At 39.4% G+C, this 14,873-nt stretch overlaps 2 protein-coding genes across 2 annotated transcripts in view; both read right to left on the reverse strand.

Moving 5' to 3' along the window:
- lyve1a (lymphatic vessel endothelial hyaluronic receptor 1a) lies at positions 1-3,963 on the reverse strand. The gene is made up of 6 exons (XM_072660748.1): positions 3,879-3,963; positions 3,311-3,476; positions 3,081-3,220; positions 1,496-1,753; positions 1,307-1,385; positions 1-400 (listed from the first exon to the last, which is right to left on the reverse strand). The coding sequence occupies exons 1-6, from the start codon at positions 3,961-3,963 to the stop codon at positions 211-213; spliced, it is 918 nt and encodes a 305-aa protein (XP_072516849.1). The 3' UTR covers positions 1-210.
- Positions 3,964-7,682: 3,719 nt separating this feature from the next.
- Positions 7,683-14,873, reverse strand: part of LOC140538552 (uncharacterized) — a 50,954-nt gene continuing 43,763 nt past the window's right edge. The window contains exons 31-37 of the mRNA XM_072661148.1: positions 13,064-13,211; positions 12,891-12,940; positions 12,617-12,793; positions 12,351-12,415; positions 11,328-11,447; positions 9,357-9,488; positions 7,683-8,235 (exon numbers count right to left, since the gene is read on the reverse strand). Of these exons, the coding sequence (XP_072517249.1) occupies positions 7,995-8,235; positions 9,357-9,488; positions 11,328-11,447; positions 12,351-12,415; positions 12,617-12,793; positions 12,891-12,940; positions 13,064-13,211 (933 nt within the window). The 3' untranslated portion in view covers positions 7,683-7,994. The remainder of the gene's footprint in view (positions 8,236-9,356; positions 9,489-11,327; positions 11,448-12,350; positions 12,416-12,616; positions 12,794-12,890; positions 12,941-13,063; positions 13,212-14,873) is intronic.

Below are 14,873 nucleotides of genomic sequence, written 5' to 3' on the forward strand. Positions count from 1 at the left end.
AAAAGGTAGATTTATTAAAAACATCTCATTCACTAAAATATTATTTTACAAAGTACAAATATTATTTTTGAAAAGAACATTGATGGCTACATGAAAAATGTTGGTTCAATAAAAAAAAATAAATAGCTACATATGCTTGATGCTGTTTCATAGAAGACATTCAAACAGTTGATGCACTGCAGGGTGTCGCTGTCTGTGGTGTATGAGGGGCTACTCCTCTTCTCTGCTGTCAAGCTCATTCTCGTTCTCACAGTCCATGGTTACACTAACATCATCTGCATTCTCCACGTCCTGGTTTTCCACCTCCTTCACATCTTTCCCACTGCAGTTGTCCCACACCTCAGTCTCTATGCACTCCTTCTGCTGCTCCCCTTCCCACATCCCTGTAGAAGACTTGCTCCTAGAGCAAGAAAGAGAGTGGTCAGACAGTCAGTTTGTCAGGCCTGAAGATTTAATGCTGTATTTTATATATATATATATATATATATATATATATATATATATATATATATATATATATATATATATATATATACACACACACAATAGGAAAATAGGAAAAGTTGTGACTGATCAGATTATCTGATCTGTGTGAACTGGGAGAGGTCTTGGTTGGCAGCTGTATCTTAAAGAGACAGATGCGTTTACACTGCTATAACATGTGGCTCAATCTCAGACCACCTCTTAGAGTGGTTTGAGTGATCGGATTTGTATCCCTTTTACATGCGTCTTGGGTGCATTTACACTTGTGTGGCTTGGCCTTATCCTGGTATACTGCGATACTTGGCACTTATCCTGCGATACTCAAGACAAATGAAGTGACCAGATGTTAACAGGGTCTCATACTGTATGTAGTCCTACATTGGAAACATATCCATTTATTGTTTTTTAAATCATGATTGCCATCATTAATTGGTGTTTGTTCAGTTTGTCATACGTAGCCATAGGATGAAAAGGTGGAGGACAGTACAAGTGACTCTAGGCCACAAAAGAAGCCAAGAGCATAGAGAAGCATAGATCAGATAAAATATTTGGGCATTGAATTTTATTTGTTAGCGCATATGGCAGGCATCCCTAAATGTGGGCATGACGATGTTTGCGTTTGTTTTGCCTGGAGTGATGCCACATAATTGTACCAATAAGTTGCCGGTGATGGGTTCACACTAAAGACATAGAATAAATATTGGATCTGTGCCATAACATCAGAATTATGCTATGTGAACATTGTCATACTAATGTTTTTATTTGTGTCTGTTTATTTCGAGAATATCATTTATTCATGTCTGATTTCAAGGCCATTACTTACATTTTGAAGTACCAAACAGCTACTATGGCGGCCAGTAGGAACGTGAAGATGGTTGTGATGAGCAGGGCAGTCGGGACGACTAGGAAATCAGACAGGAAAGGTAAGACGTTTTTTTGGACAATCTGTACAAAAGTCTGTATTTATTAACATGTGTAAACAGTTGTGAGCAGATTACAATAAGGCACCAACCTCCAATGGTAGACTTTGAGCTGCTAAAGGCTAATGCTTGTTCCGTGTCATCTGGATAGTTCAGAGAGGGATTAAAAGATCGAGACCGCCCCGAGAAAGTAGACTGAAGATCAGGCCAAGAAGCAGAAGGAGCTGATGAAGTAGCTTTTACCCGTTTTGGAATTCCAGCAGTGGGTGATTGAGGCGTGCGTGGTGCAGCTGTCCCACTTGTGGTCGTATGCACTTGTGTTGTGGCCGCTTGAGCATGTGCTTCAAAATCTGCAGGTTAAAGAAGTAGATTATTGTTATATAAGTGCTTGGCACAACCTATTAAGGCTGAACAGATTTGAAGTTTGGTAACATTGGCTAGTTGCCAGCGTATCCCACTTGTTTCCTTCCGTATCATTACGTCTAAGCACCTCAGAGGAAATCGGGACAATTTCGTAGGCAGATTTTCCCATTTCCTCCAGATGCACTACTCTGTTCTGTTTTGTTGCCAAGGAAGACAAAAATTTGGCAAAGTGGAAGGAAGAAAAAACGTTAATTAGGGCTGTGGTGTTTGCCCACTAACAATCCATGCCATCTATAGAGATCAAAGAGTTCCCCCATTTGTTTCAGTATATATTTAGGAAGTTTAAGTTCAGTGAATGACTTAAAATGGTACAAAGTCTAGTGACCTCAAACGATACAAAAGTAAGCAGTAAATGGCCTGGGCTTTTGGAGAAAAACTGAAAAACAATGTAAACTGTAAGAAACAAGGGCTTTTTAGGGAATAAGTAATTGTTTAACAACTTACAGCTGATCTGTAGCAATTGAAGAAAATTAAGCGTTAACATTTAATTCAAACAATTTACAAACCTTTTATCTGTATAAAAGCAATGTTGAACATACTGTGTTTCTGCAGTATTTAGACAACATTGAATGTTCATATTACTCACATAATGACTAAAAGGACACTTAACAAAGGAAGACATCTCTTAACTCTTAAATGAAGCTCTTTTCTTCAGAGAAATGACAAATGAAGCCAGAGTGTGGTGAGTACAGTTTCCTACACTATCAAAAGGCTATTGGAAACTGAAGTAAACTGAAGAGGTCTGGTACTGGATGAGATCTGACAGACTCAAGTGCACAACAGCATCAGAAGACAAGTTTCTGAGAATCAGCAGCTTGTGTGATAGGCGGCTCAACACCTTGTAGCAAAGCTTAACACGGGACCAAGTCTCAACTGTGAAGAGGAGTTAGAGCTGCAGGTTTAACAGGTAGAACAACAGTAAGAAAGTCAGATGGCTAAATAGGAAAAGCAGGCTTGCCTAGCCCATGCAACACTGCCAGTGGACTACTGAAAAAAACTGGGGATGCTCTAAAACCTTTGACCCGTTGTATATAAACATGCAAACTTAATTCTGTGCTAGAGCTCTACAGTCTTTTGCTTTTGAGTTCCACAGTAATGGCATTTGCAATACTGATGTTGAAGAGGACTACAAATGCAAATGAGGCCTCTTTCAAAATTGGTAGCACTATAATGTCAATATATATATATATATATATATATATATATATATATATATATATATATATATATATATATATATACTAGTGGCCCTACCTGTTGCATTAAAACAGAAGACATCAAACTTTTCGCTGAGACGAGCCCGCCACACAATGACTCCAACGCCTCCTTTTCCACAGGCTTGGTTGACTTGAATCCTTGGAATAACAGCAATTTGTTCATCTATCCACCCAAACCTGAAAAAAGTCAAAAACGCAACTCACACAACAGCAGTTTCACACATCATATCCTGCGTGCCACCAGTAACCAGTCTCATTAGGCTGTACCTGCATGTCTCGAAACCATGTGTAGACGCACGGGCCACTTGTGCTTTATCTGCTATGGTCACACCCAGATGTTCACACACATCTCTGGCCATGGAAGCAGTGAAGGCATAGCTGCCTGAGAGGGATGCATGGAACACGCCAGAGATGGTGCCATGTTTGGGGTACACTGTTTATTACCAAAGAAAAGTAGAGTGAATTCAGAGTTCGTGGTGGAATCCTAAATGCTCTAAATTCGAGTACTACCAAAAATGTACTGTTCATGGACACTTTCACACATTTAGATACAGAGACAATGTCCTTTACAAAAGGTATGATAAGAACCCAATTTCAACCTGCCATCAGTAATTACATTTAAAAAAAGGAAAGGTACCTTGGGACCCAGTATCAAGTAAAAATTTCTAGAACTGATATGGAATATTGCAATACTGTTATTTACAACACCATAAGAAGTTCTTTTCAGCTAATCACAGTGTTTAAATACTGACATTTAAAGCAGCATAATAATCAAAATTTTAACTTAAACATGTATGACTTTGATGAATTTGGCACAAAATTATAGAGAACATACCTCTGATCTGACTGACATCTATAAGCAGAGCAAATGTGATCAAATTTGCCCAGAGTAGCAGCACCAGCATCCCGGCTTTGGCCATGACGGAGGAGTCCCGTTGCTTCGAGATGAAATGATGTGTGTGTCCGAGTGCCAAGAGAAGAGGTTATAGTGAGGCTATCCCCCCCAGGGGTGCAGTGAGAGTGAGCAAAGGGGGCGGTTATTGCATAAATGCCCCGTGTGAAGAGTCATCACAAGGCCACGGCACAGGGGAAGAGGAAACAGGAGGTGCGCTGGCATCTCTGGCGAGGTCAGAAGGGGGAACGTGGGCTGTAGGAGCCCGGCCCAAGCTGAGGAGAGATGGCTTGATGATAATGAACACAGATGACCGAGGCCATGTTCACATGCTGTGCTTAACAAAAACCATTACCTTAGCAAACATATTGTTCTTATGGATTTGAAATAATTTGTAGAAAGAATTATTATTATTTCCATAATAATGAACAGCAGATCAGTGGTTGAGTCCATAATTGAAAAGCTGTGTAAATGTGTCAGGCAAGTGTCAGGCAAGTGCTGATACCAGTCTTGGTGATAAAAGTTTAAGACAGGTCATTTTATAGATTTATTTTGTGTTTAAAAAAGTGGCTTATGCAGTCCTAACTGCTAAAACCAAGGGTTCTGAGGACTGATGAAGGCTCGGGCTTTCAGGATTTTTTAACCTTAGCATAGCCTCACACGTTGTTAGACTGGAAGGTTTCAGTAGGTGAGCCTCTAAAATAATCAGTTGACATAGTTGAATTACTAGAATTAACCTCTTAAACTCATCTGAGCTTCTGGTGGTTTCTGGCTTGTTCTCCCCACTGTTGTAACTTAGCAGAAACTCTGTCAGTTTGGTTTGCATGTGGTTACTGATTAGTAATCCTTAGGGTGCAATAAAAGTCACCGTGCATAAGAGGTTGATGTCTAATTGAAGACGATTAAAAGTGTGGATTGTTCTTAAAGTACTGTTAGTTGTTTACATATGGAAAATAATGACATTCTGAGGTCAACTGCAGTTATCGTGTTTACCAAGAAGGATCCACCATCACTCAGTTTTTATGTACTTAGTTTGATTTAGTTTTCCCTCCATTTTGCTCTTCACTGCATAGATGTAACTGAGTAATGTAACATTTAAAAAGCACTGCACGGATTCAACTGACTAATGGAACATTTTTTCACATCATTGCGATACATGATAGGCTGTAAAATGCAGCATAAATGGCTGAGCTACAAATGGCTACATAAAAAACAACAGTCTTATATACTTTCTTTAGCTAATATTTGAAAACGCCATGTTTTTTGTTTTTTCTTCGGGAATTACAATAAAGATTTTTTTAGATCATCTTAAGACTTTTGGTAAGTTTAATCTTAGGAAAGCTTTTGAAAATCCGACCCCAGGTCATCTTTTTTACTTTTGCATGCCACTGAATATTTAGGTTTACTTTTGTTAAAAAAATCAGTCTGTGTTGTATTGTTATTGAATAATATTGAAAAATTATTAACATGACGAGTAACTCTTCACTTTTAATCAGTAATTTATTACCTGGAAACACTTTAGGAAGAGTTTGAGAGGACTGACTATGAACTATGCAGTGCTGACACTGTGAGGGACCCTATGGGAAAAATGGTGATAAAGGGCCTCTGGTTGTGACTCTTTAGGAGTGACTGTAAACAAAGTGTCTTTGAAGCCATTTCCCAGAGCAAATGAAGTTTAGTGGGAGACAGTTGATGAGCAGAGATCTTGTTTGTTTAGCTTTGGCACCATACTTGAACAATTATTTCCTGTTCTCCATTGCTCAGTCATTAATGAGCCAATGTTCCTCTTACTTCCTGTGATCTTTTACTGACATGCAGTTCTGCTCTACTTCCAGCAAAACATCTCCACTCCACACACTCACACTCACACAAACTGTACGACATTTCACTGTTAGGGGGAAATGACGCAGGAGCACAGGAAAAATGAGCCAGTCATTTCTTTGCCAATATCAGAGAGTCAGCAGCTCTTCTACGAGAAGGGGTTTTGGCTGGTTTGCCCCCTGCTGATGTTTGCATAATATTACCTCATAGTGAAAGCGTATTTGCAATAAGTAGAACTCAGTGGCAAAATCACAAGATCATCATCTCAAATACAGTATGGCTTAGTTTTAGACGTAGTGACAGGTCTGATGCCATAGCTTAAAAATAAGCTTAAAAAAACGTGTCCTTTAGAGGTGGCACAAAAAGCTAACACTTCCCTTCTGTAGGGGAGCCCAGGAGCAAGATGTGCCGACAATTCATAGTGTTGCTTTAAAGAACCCTTTCTAGCACCGTCATTCGTCATCAGAAACTGTAGCTCATTACAAAATCACTGCTGCAAATGAGCAACCACCCCATAATATTTTTCCATTGATCGGTAGTGAATGGGGTTGAGTGTGTGTCCAATAAGCTGCATACTAAACATGGGCTACAGCAGTTGTCACCAGCCCTCCAACCCTCCTCCTGCAAAGTACCTCCTCCTGATTAAGGTTGGAGCTAAAGTCTGCAGGAGCAGGGTTGCTGGCCACATTTCAGTAAATATTCAGAACCAACGCTGCATCTGAAAGTCTAGATGTCCAAATAAAACCAATGACCAGCTGAGTCACTGAAAATAAACTACTGGTCTGGCATTATCAAAATCAAAAACAAGGCTGGATTCCGAGACCCAGACGAAGGCTAATTGTAAGCAAAAAATAATTCCAATCATAATTCACCATTGGCACTTCAATTTAGTCCATTTCAAGAACAACTGGACTTTGTTGTCTTTATTAATGGCGCAGTGTTTACATCATTATGACAGTATGTACTTAATTATATGACTCTAAAATAAGAGTTACCTGTACCAGATCAGTATTTTTTGCAATGACTCTTTGGACGTGTTTAACGTACATTTTTAAGCATAAATCATAGATTTGTGTAGATTATGAACATGATATCACCGTTGATTCAATGACCGTAGGTTTGTTGGTTTTAAATGTACACTTACAGTGGAAAGCAAAGGTTTGGGCACCCCTGGTAAGATGCATTCTTCATATTTCTTCAATATCTTTCATATTTGTGCAAGTGTCACTGCACAGTAGAATAGTGAACCACCACTCTATAGTCTGCTAAATTACTGAATGGACTTTCTAGCAATCCTACAAGCAGTCATCTCTTAAATGTTTTATTGGACTCTCAAACCTTTGTTTCCCACAATTATTGAACCCATGGCTGTATTTATTAATGGTTTCCCATGGAAGTATTTCTAAAGCTTTGAAATTTGTTTCATTTTTAACTTTGTGCCTTTTGGCACTGTATAGGTACAGAGTACATGTTTCCAAAAGAGTGAATGGTGAGTGTATGTTTGCAACAGTCATTTAAGCTGCCTTAGCTGTAACAATATAATATTTTGTAATAATATTTTGAAGTCACTGGGTAAAATGACTAAGTATGTTTTCAAGGCACCTTTTATTAAAAGGTGGAGTGGCACAACCAGTAACACACATGTGCAAATATCTAAAAGGAAATCTCTCATGCTAATTAAAGGTGCTCTCTACAATTTCTGGGGAGTTGTTCACACCATTGTGCTCTAAGGACACAACCCAACACATCAAATCAAAAAGGCAATTGTGTGTTGCAAAAATATTGCACTTCAGGAGCTACCTTGGAATGTCAAATCAAATAAACTTTGTATACATTAGCAAACATTTTAAGAACCATATCAAAGTTCACAGGTCTTTTAAATATTGTTCTAAATTTCATCTCATAAAAACCTGAGAAGTAGAAAAGTTAAGTTTGAGTGGTAAGATTACATGTTTATGTCACACGTTATGTTAGCCTTAGAAAATGCTGGTAGCCAATGACAGATAAAGTGGAACACCTAACAAATCTAGATTCAAATTATGGTATGTTACAAGCTTACTTGGTCCCTAAGGAATAACAGGTGATTTTGCCCATTGCAAATTGAATGCTTCTCTAAAACAGCTCTGAACTGAATTATTACTGATTTGAACATCCCCATCAGCAGTGAGTTGGGATCCAGAGTTCAAGTGAAGTCCCCGCAGACTGTATTTGAAACGTGGACGTGTGAAGGGCTCGGTGCTACTCAGGCGTGGGACTCTTAGATCCTACATGCAGTCCTAAAAACTTCTTTTTGCCTGGAATGGCTGCCTTCTCTGCCGATGTGTCTCCTTGGACGCTGTAGTGGTAGCTGAAGAGGTTCACAAGATTCACCACCAAGAACATGACTAAGAATAAAGTGAGGACAATCCACAGAGTTCGATTTCGTTTGAATATCTTCGGGCAAATCCGGTCCAGGACTTCCAGTGCTTCTTCATACTTACTGTAATGGTAAAATTAAGAGAATAGTTAGCACAGATACATGACGTTTCTTGTGGCCATTTGTTGTCTAAAACAATGAGTGCGTTTCAACATACTTGAGAAATCAGGTAATGCAAGCTTCTGGTCTACATATTTCAGAGTTCTGCTCTGCAACCAGCCAATAACTTCACAGAATAAGACCCGAAACAACATCATGCAAACCAAAACTGATGCTTGTTTTACACATCGAGCCACTATATGAACATACGTCATCTAGAAGATGAAGTTCTAGATGATGGATGTTTTAAATTCTTAATTTTGTCAATCATGTTGTGGATTTCAGCATTGCTCCGAAAGTGTTTTGTCGTCATTCTGCAGGTTTCCATGTACGCGCAGACTAAGAAATCTGAGGTGTCCAAATAAAACCAATGACCAGCTGAGTCACTGAAAATAAACTACTGGTCTGGCATTATCAAAATCAAAAACAAGGCTGGATTCCGAGACCCAGACGAAGGCTAATTGTAAGCAAAAAATAATTCCAATCATAATTCACCATTGGCACTTCAATTTAGTCCATTTCAAGAACAACTGGACTTTGTTGTCTTCATTAATGGCGCAGTGTTTACATCATTATGACAGTATGTACTTAATTATATGACTCTAAAATAAGAGTTACCTGTACCAGATGATTTTTTTTTTGCAATGACTCTTTGGATGTGTTTAACGTACATTTTTAAGCATAACAAATCATAGATTTGTCCGAATAAGACTAAGAAATCTGAGGGAACTGGTTAAAGAGTATACATGCACTGAGAAATCTGATTACTGATCTGAAATCCAGCTCTGAAATCCAGCTCCAGCTTTATTTTTTTTACATTTCTTGACCTCACTTTTGATCAAAGAAATCAAAGTATGCTGTTCACATGACTATTTGAGTAATCTGACTTCCGAAATCCAATTATGATTATTTTGAGTGCATATAAACGCATTCAGTGTTTCCCAACCCAATCCCAAAGACCCTCAGTCCCAGACAAAACCAGGTCTTTGGTTCTTTGCTTAGCTCAGGTCTGCTGGCACGTGTGTGAAAGAGCAAACTCGGTTGGAAAACACTTATTTAAAAAATATATATGTTTATACAATCACCTGTTTGGCTTTTTTTCTTTCTCAAAATCTTCTCCAGTTATCTCTTCGGACTCTATAAGCTTTTCTTCTGCCTTTTCCTCCTCCTCCTTGACTTCTTGAAGCTCTTTCAATCTTTTCAGTCCTTCCTGATACCTACGTATGTAAATACATACTATTAAAAAATACTGTGATTCTGCTACATAGACACAGAATCTCCACAATTTCCACATTACTAGCAGCACAGAAATATAGTCATATTGCTGTACAGACAAATCGTATAATAATCTGTGTCTATATGGTCTATATTTAGGAGTCAAACCAATGTTGTAGTGCTGAAGTAAATAGTTTGTAAAACTGTCTGGACTTGATTAAAGCAGATCTTTAAATTCAAAGATCATGGAATATCACCACCAAGGGAGCAAAGCCAGCTGCCTCTGGTCTCAGTGGAAACATATTTAATGTGATTCATCTAAAGTGTTAAATCACTTTAGACTTTCGGGGGACTTTCGGGCAATCTGACAAATCAGGGTTTGGAGAATGCAATCTGCACAAATGCATAACACCAGCTAAAAATTGGGGTTGGGAAGGAGTAATGGTGGGGGTGTAAAAGTAGCATCCATTTAACATTCAAAGGTTTCTTAGGGAATCACACGTGGCTCTTTCATGGATGCACTTCAATTTTGAGGACTGTATAGAATAAAACGACATTCTGGTCAAATGGGTCCTTTATGGCAACAGCGTTTTGCTTCAGCATGAAAATGCATTAAGTGAGCGTAACACGGAAAGTGAGTGCTGAGAGTGGAGTAAAAGAATGGATAAAATGAACCACTGTGTGTGAGCTAGACCTAATTTACATTTATATTTACTGCATTTAGCTGACGCTCTTATCCAGAGCAACTTACATGGTTACTCATATTACAGAGGTGGGCCAATGCAGTGTTAGGAGTCTTGCCCAAGGACTCTTATTGGTCTAGCGCACCCAGACTGGGAATCGAACCCTGGTCTCCAAAATGGCGTAATAGCTCACTGGCAGCTAGTGGTTTTATCTGTTGCGCCACACCAACCACTACAAAAGGAAGACCTTCCTTTTGTAATCATCCACCATCTGTGCCTGACCCTCAGCAATGTGGCTGAATACAATCAAATCCAGAAGCAACATTCCAGCTTTTAGTAGGAAGCCTTTTCAAATATGTTGAGTCTTCCTTTTGTAGCAAATGGACAATTTTCTAACATGTTGTAATTATTTAAGTCAGCAGTCCCAACCTTCTCCTGGAGAGCTACATGCCTGCAGGTTTCAACTCCAGCAGATCTAGGGGTAGGGTTCTGCAGTGGGAATGCATTGGAAGACTTAGTTATACCAAAGTCCTTATAGGGAAGTCAGTAGCTCACTTAGTGGCCTATAGTGACAACTAAAACTATGAAATCCATAAGGTAGCTTATGCATTGTTTGTTTGGGTTGTGTGGGTTGAGTGTACAATCCTTGTGGGTGACGGCACTGCAAACATTAGAGCTGTGAATTGAATTCAGGGCACCAGATGATGAGAACACTAATCTCTGTGGCCTGGAAGGAACCCAGTTTGACATGTCTGGTGTGAGATATGGTGATGACATCGGCCATTTGGCCTATAAAAGAGCTTTTTTGTTGTTGTTATTACAATCAGTAATTGGCTTTTCAAGTAATAGATAGGCCAGATCCCCTTTTTTTATAGCTTTTACAAAAGTAGCCAATAGTGTATTAGCCCCAGCTCCAGACCATTTACCTACCCCAAAGCTGACATTCTAAATCATGTGCTGCTTTTAATTAAAATTTAATTAAATAATTCCTAAAGAAAATAAAGGACAGCTTTAATGTATGGTAGTGTCTTATCAATGTAAATGTGCCAGTATTTGCCAGCAGTCATGTGGTTCTCTTGTAATACTTATCCAGAGTAAGCACATGATAGATACACCTTGCCAAGATGTGTGTGTGTGAGCGTGTGTGTAAGGTGTCACCCTTTATTGTAGGCTTCCTCTTCAATCTTGGCCTTGATCTCTGCTCTGATCTCCTCCAGGCTGCAGGAAGCTTTGGCCGGTGTGGCTGCCTCACCTTCCTGCTCAGTTAGAACTTTTCCACTGCATTGTTTTGGAAGAGCAAAAAAGGAGTTAACACTGGAGCTATAAACATGTGCCATTACGCAGACCATTGCGCTATATGACGCTAAACCATTTTGGCCCTCACTTTAATGAATTGTCTGGATGCTTCTTAAAGTGGCACTCACTTGAGAGACGAAATGTCCAAAAAACAAAGTCCTAAGCTATACGCTATTAAAAATGTTCCTATGTCTAGGAAGACACGCACTTTAAAGAGGTTGTTATTCTCTCTCTTAGCTGAAGCCTGAGCGTTAAAGCTTTGGGCATGAGAGTAGATGGCATAAGGGGCCTTTTAGTCTCACCTTATTAACAAAAGCGAGCGCCAAGCCCAAAGTCTGGTCTTTGTCAAACGTTCTAACCTAAATGTTTGGATTAAATCTCAGAATAGCATGCAAAAACAGCTGCAGCTGGGGCTTTCATGGAATGCCTTCAACCTGCTGAAAATTTGGAGGGAGTTGCATAAGTTGCAGTCCTTAATAAGGCCCACACTTCCTGTTCGAAATGATTTACTGACCTACTCCTTCAGATAGGCTTCCTGAGGGCCAGACAAACAAACAAAATATCTTGCAGCAGTGCAAGATGTCTTGATAAGAGGACCCCTAGTACATGTTGACCAAGATTGCAGCTATTCCATTGTTGTGAAACAGTGAACAGTAAATAACCTTGGTCATGAAAGGCCCTTTTGCAGAGCTGGACCTTCTGGGGAAACACTTTAAGTTTCAAAATTGTCTGTAATAAAACCTGTTCTGGATTTTACAGTATTTTCATGTAAAAAGAGATGTAATGGTAATTTTGTAGCAGTTCCTCCAGTCTATTCATAGTACCATATACACAAACTGTGGTGACATGCCAGCGACGATATATGGACCTTATTAATTTACTCACTTTTCTCCTGTAACTGGCTGAGCTGGATCTGATGGGGTTTCAATCTTCACGCTGTTGGCCTCACACTAAACAGAGACACAAGAAACATTAACAAATCTGAAAGATTCTGATAATATGAGTGAAATAACAGCCTAAACTGCCATGTCTTGACAAATGACCAGAGCTCTTGCTTTGATAAGGCATCATCAATCATCTGACACATGTAGACACAAGGCCTACATTGTTGTGACAGACAGGAAGAAGCTATTGAAAAAAATGGAGCTCACCAGTACAGGAAGGGCACCTGGGCCAGCGCTGGAGCCACCAGAGGCAAGGCCAGCTCCAGAGGTAAGGCCAGCTCCAGGGACAGGTCCTGGGCCTGCCATTGCTGGAGTCTGACCAGGGACGTTCAGGAGATTAAACTTTGGAACTACAGCCACACTGACTCTCCTCCTGGGTAAAGCCTAGAAGGATAATGCACAAACTGTTGTTTATTACAATTGGACCAGACCATGCCATGTAAGCGCTCTATAATGGAGGCTTCTACCAAAGGCACAGTACCTTTCCCATTGTCAGAGACATAGATCTTGATGCACGTGGAACTCCGTCATCTAGACCAGATAAGCAAAAAAACTAAGAATGCTTTTTCTTGTCCTGTAAAGATACCATTTCAAAGATCCACAATGACGATGTGTCTCCTTAACTGTTCCAAACAACTTTCTGAGGATGCTCACCTCCAGTTTCTATGGAGCTACAGCGGTTGGAGTTCTGATTGGCCAGTTTCTTAAACTCCATCAACTCTGCATGGTCCTTCTCATAGGTCCTCTTGAGGTTTTCCACATACTGCAGCATCACCTCTGTAGCCTTGTTCATTCGTTTCTCCTGCCACAAAAAGGCAATAGATCAATAACACTGGCTGAATATTACCAATCTCACTGCTTTCTTTATGGCTATTGAAGGACTAGAAAATTGTCCCATACTGAGCAACACAATAATTGTCATAAAACTTAATTTATTGTAAATATTATTAATAATTTTTACCAAAACAAATAACAGCTTTGAAATCATTGTGATGCTCCATTGACTTGTAATAGGGAAAACGGTGTCGGTGTCGTTACTAGTCCAAGCTTGGCACACTGCTGATAGGGTTTATGAATGGTTATCAATTAAACTGCTAATCAGTTAATACATCATATCACTTAATACATCATTAACACATTATAAATAATATAGCATGTCTATACTGTTAAACCTCATATCTTGCATACATCTTACATTTTTGACTCACTATATCAGTCAGCTGTAAGGTGTATTCAACAATTAATTAAGTTAATAATAATGAATTCACTGACCATTTAAAAGGAAAGTCTTATTGTTAATATATTTAATTTATTGATATATAAAGTTAAGTACCTTTATTGTCATTATTCATTTGTACAGCAAAATTCCTCCCTTCAAATATGCCATCTTGGTAAGCTGGGGTCAGAGCACAGGGTCGGCCAAGCTATGGTGCCCCTGGAGCAGAGAAGCTTCAGTGCCTTGCTTAAGGGCCCAAGCTTACCAAACCCACAACCGTGTGATTTAAAAACCCAGCACTGAGCTATTCATCCCATAGTTGCACTGCTTATATAATGGCACTGCTTTATACCAGGGAGCCCAATTCTGGCCCAAGACTGGGTGCTCAGTCTTGGTCCTGGACAGTTCAGTAGTAGATCTCCAAGATCAGGATTAGGCACCTATGCTGGACACCAGGACTCCTTATCTCTGCTCCTGTAGGGCTGCTGACCAGTAAAGTGTGATGATTCCCCTAATTAAATGTACCTGATTAAACTCATCTGTTAATGTCAGGATTAAATGTGTGTGTTTGAGCAAAAACAAACAAACAAAAAAAACATCAAACTGTTTTAGACGCCAGCTCTCGAAGTCCACAATTGGAGATAGTATTGTATGTCTGTTTTATGAACTATGGAGCCAGAAGATTTAATATGGTTGTCTTTAAGAAAGAAGCCCTTTAAAATAGTAGCTTTATAACTTGAAAGGTCTTGAGTAATTGTTTCTTTAGGTTGCACTGTAATCATGTTGTTCCCAGTGAGGATTTCCTGATTCCTGTTGTTGTGAGCTAATGACAAAGATAGATGATTGCTACATATAGCAGTGAATCGCTATCATGGATATGATTAGAGCTATATAATGTCGCTGTCACGCGAAACCCCTGTATCTTCAAAATGTCACTGGAGTAGGAACAACCTTTTTTTCCAAATCATTTTGGAGCATTTCTATTGGTCCATTCATCATGCAATTATGATATAACATAAAGAACTGCTAGATTTAAAATATGCCAAATATTAAGTTTCAGCAAGACAGCAGCGATAAGTTACTATAAGGCTTATGAATGGAGGTAAAGACGCTCACAGCCAGGCCCTAAGGCATGCAGAGTCCAACATTAAGAGCGTTGCCACTGGCAACAGACATACCATGGAGGGCTTCTCCATTCACATAGTTTACTTTGGCCTTCACATTAACCTAAGAGCAAGCATAACATTG

Source organism: Salminus brasiliensis, chromosome 17, assembly GCF_030463535.1.
Source record: "Salminus brasiliensis chromosome 17, fSalBra1.hap2, whole genome shotgun sequence".
Classification (NCBI taxonomy): Eukaryota; Metazoa; Chordata; class Actinopteri; order Characiformes; family Bryconidae; genus Salminus; species Salminus brasiliensis.

Excerpts from the sequence above, each read along its gene's own strand:
- lyve1a (XM_072660748.1), bottom strand. The coding sequence starts at position 3,963 with ATGGCCAAAGCCGGGATGCTGGTGCTGCTACTCTGGGCAAATTTGATC. Across the intron at positions 3,221-3,310 it reads CATGGTTTCGAGACATGCAG|GTTTGGGTGGATAGATGAAC; the intron begins GTACAGCCTAAT and ends GACTTTTTTCAG. Across the intron at positions 401-1,306 it reads GCTGTTTGGTACTTCAAAAT|GAGCAAGTCTTCTACAGGGA; the intron begins GTAAGTAATGGC and ends TTCTTGCTCTAG.